Below are 11,154 nucleotides of genomic sequence, written 5' to 3' on the forward strand. Positions count from 1 at the left end.
AATGCAAATAGACTATAGTTTTAATCGTGTAAATCATTTTTCTTACACAATGTAGTGTACAGAACATACAATTTAACTTTAGATAAACTGCACTCAGAGGAGCGGGGCAAAGGGCACACTGTCAAACTCGCTTTCGTAGAGATCGGCGCTTTATTTTGAAGGACTCGTGCCGGAACTGTTATTGTTGTTGCCATTGGCGGAGCGGAACACCAGTGTCACGCCATTTTAAGACATCGGCGAGCCGTTGAGCGGCTAGTCGCTTGATGGCAATGTGATCGTGTTTTTTGAAGCTATGCCGATTACGAAGTGTTTTTAAAAAACGTGCCATCGCGTTATTCTTTGAGTGTTCACACAATTGATAAAGACATTTCTAACCTAGGTTACTCTTCCAGCCATGTCGACGGAGGCAACGGCCGAACAGGTAGCTACACGCAGCGGGTCAAGCTAACCCGTGCTGAAAAGAATGCATGATTTACACCGTGTTATTTTGGATAATGTTAGCAAGTTGACAAAGCGGTAGTATTTGCTTATGTTTCGACTTATTCTACGTCGATTTTAGCTAGTACTAGTAGCAGATATGTATGTTTGGGTTACGACTGAAAGCTGCAAGTTTAGCCCGTCGTTCGCCATATTGAGTATAAGCGTTTGTAGTAAAGTCGCGACTTAACGCTTGTTGTTAAACCAATTGAGTTAATTTAAACACTTTTATAATCTATTAGTACACATCAATCGAATGTAGTCTTAGTCGCGCCACGTAAAAGGAGTTAACATGCCAGCTAATTGGACATTGTTCTGTATTTGTAATGTGAATTACCACCCAAATATTCGTAAATTTCTCTACCTGCAGTGTTGTAGCCAGTTATTCTATTATTGACTACCATAGAATACTAAACCTACTTATGTATGTTCTAAGCCTCAAGATGGGCCCTTAGATTAGTTTTTCCCAGCACTATTCAGAGGCATAACTATGTTGTCCCTGTGCCTTTGTGCTGTCTTGCAGGCAGCAGCAGAATATATCCCTGAGAAGGTGAAGAAGGCAGAGAAGAAGTTGGAAGAAAACCCATATGACCTTGACGCATGGAGCATTCTGATTCGAGAAGCACAGGTTTAGTGACACAGAGTTGTATTCCTGGGGTTAAGGAAACTGGGGAATAAGGGTGGTTGGGCTTGGGTTATAAACTGTTAGAATACAAAGCAGCCATAAAATCTTTTCCTCCCATGACTGGTTTTTGATATGTTAAATAGTGTGAGGTGTCAATGCATTTTCCTTCTTTAGAACCAACCCATAGACAAAGCAAGGAAGACATATGAGCGACTTGTCTCACAGTTCCCAAGTTCTGGCAGATTCTGGAAGCTATACATTGAAGCTGAGGTTAAGACTTTTGTTTTTAAATTTTATTTAGTGTGCATGGCTGGGATTTTAGTTTTTTCCTCAAATGATCAACAATGTGATTTTCACACAACCAAACTGTCTTACTTTAATGACCAATAAAGTCGCAACTCTTATTTTGGATCGCTGAGCCTGCCTACTTCAGCTGGAACTATTGGTCCTAAATTTTGTAGTTTTCATTACAAGATTGCCATCAACAGTCACGATTAACAAGTGATTTAAACCTGAAGGACATGGATTGAACATGTGTGAAGAATGATGTGGAACGCTTTATATTTCCCAGGCTCTTGCTTGACTTCTTAAGAGTTGTGCCTTTTTAAAAATTCAAAGGGGGAATTAGTTCTAACAGTATCTTTTCCACAAAATTCTTCTTATGTTCCCAGGATTTTAAAGTACACATTTTCTGCGCCATATTTTTAATGGGGTAAAGTGCATTTGTTGCATGTTTGGTCTGCAACAGTATTAAAACTATTTTAATAGTATTGGAGTGCATTAGCCTTTTATTCACTTGTTGTGTCAATTTATTGCCTCCTGTGTCATTTCTTTTGGGTAACTGTATAAAAACATTTTAACTGTGTGGCCCTTTCTTTCTCCCCACTCCTCCTGAAGACAAGTGACCCTATTGCCTCAATGCCATCAACAGGCTTCGCTGCTACTGATAGAATGACTTTTTTTTCCCCCCCCCCCCCCCCCCCTCCCCAAACAAATAATTTTTGCTAACCAAATAAAATAACCTTGATGCCCTTCACCTTTGCAGAAGATGACTGCAACTGATTTTAAACCAGTGCTTTCCAAAAGTTACACAGGAACTTGCACCAAATCATCAGACTTTAGTTTCCAGTTAAAAGGCCACTCCTGCCTTCTGGAGACTTGCTACTTTTGTGCTGTGCACCAAATGTGGGTTTATTTGAGGTTCTAGTGGCTGTAGTTGGCTGGTTGAGGGGGTTTCTTCCCTGTGTGAAGTTACATCACCCCCATGTGTCCACCCCTGGTCTTCACACACTGAAATACAGGGAGAGATGTGCTTTTCCAAACAGACTAGTCTCTTCTAAAACGACCAGTAGCAATTTCCTTAATTTGCATCAGTAAAGCATCACTGTTAAAGTCCACACTTTTTAGGCCCTCTAAAAATATCAACAGCAAGCTATTAAAGAGTTGTCTACTATTACTGTTATTATTGGGTTATTGCTTGGTAATCTGCTGCAGACAAGCTAGAGGGTTAAAATAAAACAGTTGCATCTACACATCACTGGTGCCTCTTTTTTTTTTTTTTTTTTTTTTGTCTGGAAGCTTGACTCGTAAACAATATTTTTATTTAAAGTCGCTCTATTTAAAAAAAACAAACTTGAACATATGTGGTTTCTAACTTTAGATGTTTGCTTAGGATCCATTTTTTTTAAAGCAGGAAAGTAATTATAAATTTTAAACGAATAGTAGATACACCATCTACTGTCAGCTTTAAACAAAGCTGTGGACCTGCAGAAGACATGACAGTAGACTGATTTTTTTTTTTTCCCCCATTTTACATAATATTAACATTTACAATAAAATGCAAAGCAAATAAAATGTAAACAGTACTGACATTAAAAAATATGGCATTTCAAGTTAAGTAAGCTTTTAGTGTGTGTAGTTTTAGAGGTCAGCTAGTAGCAACAGAAGATGGCAGGGAAGAGCTCTAAGCAAGTGTCAGATTTGTTATATGGATAAGCATGCTCGACTAATAAAGCTGATTTTTGAATCTGATCTTATACAATACTTTTAAAGTTTGTTTTGTTTTTTAAACCCACGTTGTTTAGTCCTCTTTCCCCACCAAACAGTTAATTCCAAAACCCCAAACCCAGTTTTTATTCCGGCATACTTGCATTAAGCCTTCTGTTAGCTGAAATAACAGTCAATAACTAAAACAGTGTTTTTTTTCCCCCCAGCAACAGAAGGCCTTTTTATACTATCGTAGTTTGATGAATGTGTTAGTAATGTATGTATATTTTTAAATTATTTTTTTTATTTTATGATAATGTAGAAAGAAAGTCTGTGTGGTAAGTATGTGGGGGATGATCTCAACTTAAAAAAAATTAAAGAGTTAAGTAGTCAAAAATCGTCATAGTGTTCTTCACTTAAAGTCGATGCAAAATTCTTTTGTGTGTGTTAGGCACATTTTCTAAAGACTTCATTTGCTCTGTGCAGATCATAGCATGTCTTCTTCATAACTCACCACTTTTGAAGACCTAGTTTTAGAGACCACGGCTCAGTTGGGTTTATGTTGAGACAGCACATTGATCAAAATACAAAGTTATGTCTGATTAATATAGGCACTTTATAGTGAGACTAACCAGCTGTTTTTAACTGTTAGACTGAGGTTTATCTATATTTTGTACCCTTACTAAAATATTTTACACACAGTTTGTAAGAAGAGCTTAATGGGGCTAACTTACTTTGGGCTTCCTTCAGGGTGCATTAACTTGTTTGAGTTATACAGTATGAGCAGCCTGTGCTATGATGGATAATGTTTTGAGAGGAAACAACAGGGTAAAGTGTGCCTACGTTTGTTAAGTTCGTGTCTTGTTTTCTCTCAGAGTGGATCCTCCTGTATAACCTTTATGACTATCATATGTGAATACACAGTAGCTCAACTGCATTTAGTTAGTATTATTTAGTATTTATTTATTTATTGTCATTGTCAAGAACAATGTATGGAAGCCCCAAACGCAATTTCATTGTTCTTGACAATGACAATAAATAAATAAATACTAAATAATACTAACTAAATGCAGTTGAGCTACTGTGTATTCACATATGAACTGCAGATTTGCGCTACCATAACAGCAGTGTTGAAAGATAGCGGCCAGTACTGTATTCATTTGTTGGATGGTGGACCTCAAAAATTGGAAACTTAGAAAATCCGCACTCTTATACATTAGGACTATTTTGATTGCATTTCTCAGAAACTAGGGCACCTCAAGGAAAGTTCAGTGTAGTTATCTTCAATAAATAGTGGAGAAGTTGCGTTTAATTTTTTTTAATAGAAATTATGTGGCTTTACTAATCTTCTGCCTTGAAGTGCTTTCTCTACTTTAAGCTGTTTGTCTAATTATATTCATGTTTTTCTTGTGATCGTTCCATTTTTTTCAGTTGAAGTAAGCTGATAGTAAGCTTTAAATCATTAACAAAAAGGTGTGTTGCAGCAAGTCATCTCAAGTAGAATTTTGTGCTTGAAGCGATTATGCAACTTAGTGCAAAAAGGGATGTGGCATGTTAAATATCAGGAGGAGCTTTTCTACAACCACCTAGGCAGATGCATCCAAACAAAACATCACTGCAGTGTAATTTGTGCACATTATGTAACTTCTCTGTTCCAGTGTTACACAAAAACAGGATTTGCATCAGCTCTAGTAAAAGCTTTTGTTGACAAAGCTACCTGTGATTCTCTCACACTTAACCCTTTCAGCAAGTAACCCAACCAAATACACTACATTTCAGAAAGCTTAGACATTCTAGTATTAAATCTTATGCCATTTCTATTCCTATGTCAAAGCTTGCTTAAATAACTAAAGTTTTACTTTACTATATACATCGATCGATAGATATTAAGCTGGCCATTAAAGAGTTTATGATCTCATTTTTTTATCAACAAAGTACAGTGTTTGGTGGTAAAGGATTTTTAACTTGAATATTTCATCAAAATCTGATGTGGTGATATAAGTGTCCCCTAGATTTTTATTGTTTCTTGAGCAACATTTACATTCGAAGAAAAGTTTTGTCGCATGCAAAAGTTGCTGCACACCTTTGCAACTTTTCCTATTTTTTTTAAAGAGTATTTAACAGTATTTATTTTTCGGAGTAACTGTAACAGGTTTTGAAGAGTTGTTCAAAGATTTACATGTCACTGTATTCTTCCTCTTATTATTAAAGGTTTACTGGTGCTTTATGTCTGGGTTTGTTCTTTTTTTAAAGAGTAGGAAGTGTAGGTTATTTCTTAAGCGCCTTAAGACATTTCCTAATGACTGAAAAAAATGACCTTGAAATCTTTTATGTTAATGTTATTCTTGTAGGTCTAAAATGGCTTTTGTACATACCAGTGCAGTTACATTGGGCCTTACAGCCATAGGAACGTTGCAGTCTTAGTATTTTTGTTTAATAGGTCGCACAAAAACAACTAGTTTAGAATTTGGTCCACATTTCTGTGTAAATATTAACATTAATCTGTAAACTGTCTAAACTGCAGTGTCAGGACATTGTTAATACGGTAATTTCATGACATCTCTGTGACGTTTTACATATTTAAGCCTCCTTAAGTGTGTTATAGGAGTGACCTTTGCTTTGTCAGTGTAGCCATGCAAAGTTATTGTTTTTGTTACCATAAGCCTAATTCAGCGCACCCACCCCCCCCCCCCCTAATCATTTTTCAAATTTTTATTATTGCACTATGGATAAAAATGGATGTGCTTACACATTTCTACAGTGCTTATGCCACAGAAATAACAGCCTTACCTCTACGTACCGGAGGATGGTTTCAGCTCATTTGTAGTAGGCCGTAAGAAATTCATCGCTGCAAATTTTTACTAATGGATCGAGCACACCTGAGGCTTTGAGCTATGTGGAAAAGGGCCCTTTTTTTTTTTCTCTGAATACTGGATTTCTCAGCCTGAAGTCCAATTTCAGTATTTTTCCTGGGTAATGTGGCGCAACTACAATGAAAATAAACCCCTTTCTAAAAGTAGTTTGTCATTCTTGTGTGAATTTCACTTTGTTGATCTTTGAGGTCGTGTATGTGCGTGCGTTTGTGAATGGTTGTTACATTTGCATGAATGCATGTTTCCGATAAGCCATAAAAGTACTGGAAAATTAACATTGGTTTACACTCTTATTTTCAGATCAAGGCTAAAAACTATGACAAGGTAGAAAAGGTAAGTGTCCGCCTCACTCGTGAAATCTGAAAGTGAAATTTTAAAATCTGGGAAGGGTGGTATGACTTCCTAAATACACTAGTTAAGTATTGTTTCTGATTTCAAAGGGAATATGCATACAGACAATTATAGTACCCATTAAAAAGCACCTGGAAATGGTGATTAAATAGAAAATATTAATTTTATAAATCAATAATAAGTCTTTGAAATGTTAGAAGTGGGTTAGTTGCTTTTTTGAACTCAATTGATGACACTTTGGGGGATTTTTCTCACTAGGTTTCCACACTAGCAGTGTGTCTTTAGATGTCTTTAAGCTTTTCAACATTTATCCCCCTTATAAATATTAAATAAAAACAATAAATTGATATACATGAAATACATTTTAGGTCAAAGATTTGAACATGAACAAATCTGGTATTCTGGGTTTAACTTCATGCCGTTAAATGTAGCAGTCCTGCTACATTGTAAACAGATGATCTGCATCCAGAGTCAGATAGTTAGGAGAAAGTGTTGTGACTGTATGTGACATATAAAAGTGTGTTTCCATCTGCTTTGTTGTCTAACATCTTCTGGCCCCTGTAGTTGTTTCAGAGATGCCTAATGAAAGTGTTGCACATCGACCTGTGGAAATGCTACCTCTCATATGTTCGAGAGACCAAAGGAAAGCTTCCCAGCTACAAGTAAGATGACAAGCTGCATTGTTTTATTGAGCATTTATTTACTGCCATACAATTTTCCACCTCTTCTTCTTGCCATCAGAGAGAAGATGGCCCAGGCTTATGACTTTGCCTTGGATAAAATTGGCATGGAAATTATGTCATATCAGGTATGCAAATCTGAACAATGTATTTGTACTAATGGTATGAGTGTTTTTTAAACTACTATTGCATAACCGCTACCTGTTACTCTTTCAGATCTGGGTGGATTACATCAATTTCCTCAAGGGAGTGTAAGTGATTTTTGTTTCATGACCTTATTGCTACTCAGCTCTCTTAGCATCTCTTTAATGTTGAAATTTTTGTTTTATTAGTGAGGCTGTGGGTTCATATGCAGAGAACCAGCGAATCACCGCAGTACGGCGGGTGTACCAGAGAGGCTGCGTGAACCCGATGATCAACATTGAACAGCTCTGGAGAGATTATAGCAAATATGAAGAGGCGGGTGGTCCACCTTTTTCTGCTCTTAAATGGAGCTTTTGGTTTTTCATCATGAGTACCGAGTGACTGGTAGACTGACTTGTCTGTCTCACAAACAGGGTATCAATGTACATTTGGCCAAAAAGATGATTGAGGATCGAAGTAGAGACTACATGAATGCCAGGAGAGTAGCTAAGGTGAGATATTGCACAGTGTCCCAAGTATGTACAGGCCTACGTGCAGTCCTTTGTCCTGTGTACTCTCATTATAAAGCTAATACAGATTTCTGTATTGTTTCCATATTTCAGGAGTATGAGACAGTGATGAAAGGGCTGGACAGGAATGCACCATCAGTACCACCTCAGAACTCCCCTCAGGAAGCACAGCAGGTGGAAATGTGGAAGAAGTACATTCAGTGGGAAAAAAGCAACCCACTGCGCACAGAAGACCAGACCCTCATTACAAAGAGAGGTAACTGCTTGTGGCCAAGCTGTTGTTGGTAAATCTTATTCTGTGTTTGTGTCGGGAGGACTGTAATTCCAGTTGTTATGCTGATATGTAATTTTTTAGTACGTTTTCAACTGTAGTCAGTGGGTAATGCATGACATGTGGGATTGAAGCCACTAGAGGGCGTGGATTGACGCCTTTCTCCACGTGCATTCTTGAGATGTGCTTAACCTCAGGTGGTGAAGAGCCAATATTTTAGTCACTAACTCTTATTTTTTGTGGTGCAGTGATGTTTGCCTATGAACAGTGCCTGCTCGTCCTGGGCCACCATCCTGACATATGGTATGAGGCAGCACAGTACCTGGAGCAGTCCAGCAAACTTTTGGCAGAGAAAGGGGTAAGAGATTAACCTTATCATTGTGAAATTTAATGTGTATTTTTGTTTAAAGGCTCTTAAGTATTTTTCAAATAAAGCCAAACTTCAGCTCAAACAGTCCCATAAGTCTGTATTTCTCCCCCTACCCCTCAGGACATGAATAACTCAAAGCTGTTCAGCGATGAGGCAGCTAACATCTATGAACGTGCCATCGGGACTCTTCTGAAAAAGAACATGCTTCTATACTTTGCTTTTGCTGACTATGAGGAGGTGAGGGTCCATTACGAACTCTGCACACGCTGTAACCCAGACTGAAAGAGGCACGCTGGCTTATCGGCACATTTCCTTTTCTGCTGTCTTAGAGTCGCATGAAGTACGAAAAGGTCCACAGCATCTATAACAAGTTGTTGGCGATTGAAGACATCGACCCCACACTGGTCTACATCCAGTACATGAAGTTTGCCAGGAGAGCCGAGGGCATCAAATCAGGTCGCACCATCTTTAAAAAAGCCAGAGAAGATCCACGCACACGTCATCATGTGTACGTCACCGCAGCGCTCATGGAATACTACTGCAGCAAGGTAAGAACATGTGATCAGATGTGTAGTGTATGAACTGTGTGTTTTTCACGCATACACGTCTAAGGGCTTTTGTTGTTTTTGTTTTTTTGTTAAAAGGATAAATCAGTGGCCTTTAAAATTTTTGAGCTGGGTTTGAAGAAGTATGGCGACATTCCAGAGTACATACTTGCATACATCGATTACCTCTCACACCTCAATGGTACGTAACAAGTTCTGTGGGTTACTTTTGATATCAAAGAAATAGTGATGTCTTAGTTTCTTCCTTTGTAATGCAAAAATGTCTCCTGTTGTTGTTGTAAATAATCAGGGGGTTTTTTGGCTTTCAGAGGATAACAACACCAGGGTTTTGTTTGAACGTGTCCTCACCTCAGGAAGCTTATCACCAGAAAAATCGGGGTAATGTCAAATATTGAATAAATTGCATACATGTACGTTTATGTCATAACTGTCGATATCAATGTTTATTAACTGTGATGTGTGTTTTGTTTTTTTCAGTGAGATCTGGGCCCGGTTCCTTGCCTTCGAGAGCAACATAGGAGACCTAGCCAGTATTCTGAAAGTCGAGCGCAGGCGTTTCATGGCCTTTAAGGATGAATACGAGGGAAAAGAAACGGCCTTACTCGTAGATAGATACAAGTTTATGGACCTCTATCCCTGCTCCACCAGTGAACTCAAGGCCCTTGGATACAAGGTGTGTGTTTTCCCATTTGGCGTCGCAGTATCCTGTTCCTGCAAAATAAGCAGATTCCAGCTTTTCTGCTGACATGAACTGATACTTAATTTGTATCCGTGTCTTTTTTGTAGGATGTGTCACGTGCCAAACTGGCAGCACTTCTACCAGAGACTGTGGTGGCACCCTCTGTACCTGCTTTAAAGGACGAAGTTGACCGTAAACCTGAGTATCCCAAACCAGACACAAATCAGATGATCCCCTTCCAGCCACGTCACCTTGCCCGTACGTAGTCCTCAAATCCAGTAAACCTACGAGCACGATGCATCTTTCCACTGCTCTCTCTGCTGCATAAAGCATGAAAGGATTCATCTTTGACGTAGCTTCTCGTGTTTCTCCCTGCAGCTCCAGGTTTACACCCTGTCCCTGGTGGAGTTTTCCCAGTCCCCCCAGCTGCTGTCATCCTAATGAAGCTGCTCCCTCCGCCTACGTGCTTCACTGTTAGTAGCAGCAGCTTAACACTTATCAAGCTCATATTTACTGGCAATGAATAAAAGATGTTAGGAACAGTTTTTTCCCCTCTCCTTGCTGCTTGGATTCAAAAGAGTGTGTGATTGTTTGTTGCTGCAGGGTCCCTTTGTTCAAGTGGATGAGCTCATGGAAACTTTCAGGAGATGCACACTTCCTGAGAGTAAGTCTTTATTTAGGATGAATCCATACAACTTCTATTTTTAGTCACATTAGAAGAAAAGCTGTGGTGATGGATGCTGTAGTGACAGAGCAGCTGTTTTACACTGCCTAATTGTGTGTTAACAGGTTGTTGTACTTTTCATTTGACCTGCTTCTCTTTTTTTACCCCTGCTCTTTGTAGCTGTTGATGCTGCTGTAGAGCTGATCACTGGTAGACAGCCTGATGTAGGAGGGGAGGGCAACGGATCCATGGAGAACCACACTATTGCCAAGTCACTCAAGAGGCCTAACGCAGACTCAGACGAGGAGGATGATAAAGGAGCGATCGCTCCTCCCATACACGACATCTACCGCGCACGCCAACAGAAGAGGATTCGATAAACTAAAGAATGTAATCTTTAACCACTGGTCCTATAGGATAAATGTACATGTCCACCTGACAGATTATACATCAGCTGATCTTGGTACAGAAGAGCAGTGTACACACACAAACCTACAGAAAGTCTGCGCACCTGAGTGTTTTCGTGGCTTTTGTTTTGTCAGCAGTTCTTATTTTTAAAGACTGACCATTATACTGTACAAAATTTTTAATTCAGCCTTTGACTTTGGCACACCTCCCAGTTTTGGCAATGTTTGATGAGGAATTGCAAAGTGGAAGCAAGCTCCTTTTTTCCCTTTTCCTTTTTTTTTTAGATAACTGGAGGAAAGACAATTTCTTTCAATAAAAGTGAGAAAGAAGTAACCCGACTGTGCTCTTTTTTGGGGGGGGGGGGTTGACTTTGAAACTGAAGTAACGCTTCATTGTGACAACTACCAGCAGGGGGCACAATATAAAACTTTACAATTTTTGTGGGAGAATCTATGTTTTGTCTATAAATTTAATAACTAAAGACTTAAACAATTAGTTGGTTAGCAGCATTTTGCTGTCACTATCAAGCAGATCTTCATTTTATGACAAAT

General features: G+C 38.8%; 1 protein-coding gene across 1 annotated transcript; it reads left to right on the plus strand.

Annotated features, from left to right (window-relative positions):
- The first annotated feature begins 183 nt into the window (after nucleotides 1-183).
- Nucleotides 184-10,936, plus strand: cstf3 (cleavage stimulation factor, 3' pre-RNA, subunit 3). Its single transcript, XM_026170083.1, has 20 exons — nucleotides 184-421; nucleotides 1,001-1,105; nucleotides 1,277-1,372; nucleotides 6,262-6,294; nucleotides 6,877-6,974; nucleotides 7,054-7,120; nucleotides 7,209-7,243; nucleotides 7,325-7,451; nucleotides 7,550-7,627; nucleotides 7,739-7,901; nucleotides 8,165-8,274; nucleotides 8,407-8,523; nucleotides 8,616-8,834; nucleotides 8,931-9,033; nucleotides 9,161-9,230; nucleotides 9,330-9,525; nucleotides 9,639-9,789; nucleotides 9,910-10,004; nucleotides 10,135-10,195; nucleotides 10,376-10,936. The coding sequence occupies exons 1-20, from the start codon at nucleotides 395-397 to the stop codon at nucleotides 10,573-10,575; spliced, it is 2,151 nt and encodes a 716-aa protein (XP_026025868.1). The 5' UTR covers nucleotides 184-394; the 3' UTR covers nucleotides 10,576-10,936.
- Nucleotides 10,937-11,154: the final 218 nt, after the last annotated feature.

The sequence above is a fragment of the Astatotilapia calliptera genome, chromosome 1 (assembly GCF_900246225.1).
Source record: "Astatotilapia calliptera chromosome 1, fAstCal1.2, whole genome shotgun sequence".
Lineage (NCBI taxonomy): Eukaryota > Metazoa > Chordata > Actinopteri > Cichliformes > Cichlidae > Astatotilapia > Astatotilapia calliptera.

What these genes read in the sequence shown, in the direction of transcription:
- cstf3 (XM_026170083.1), top strand. Translation starts at nt 395, where the DNA reads ATGTCGACGGAGGCAACGGCCGAACAG. An exon ending in AGCTATACATTGAAGCTGAG is followed by an intron (nt 1,373 to 6,261) that starts GTTAAGACTTTT and finishes TCTTATTTTCAG; the next exon opens with ATCAAGGCTAAAAACTATGA. An exon ending in GAGATGCACACTTCCTGAGA is followed by an intron (nt 10,196 to 10,375) that starts GTAAGTCTTTAT and finishes TGCTCTTTGTAG; the next exon opens with CTGTTGATGCTGCTGTAGAG.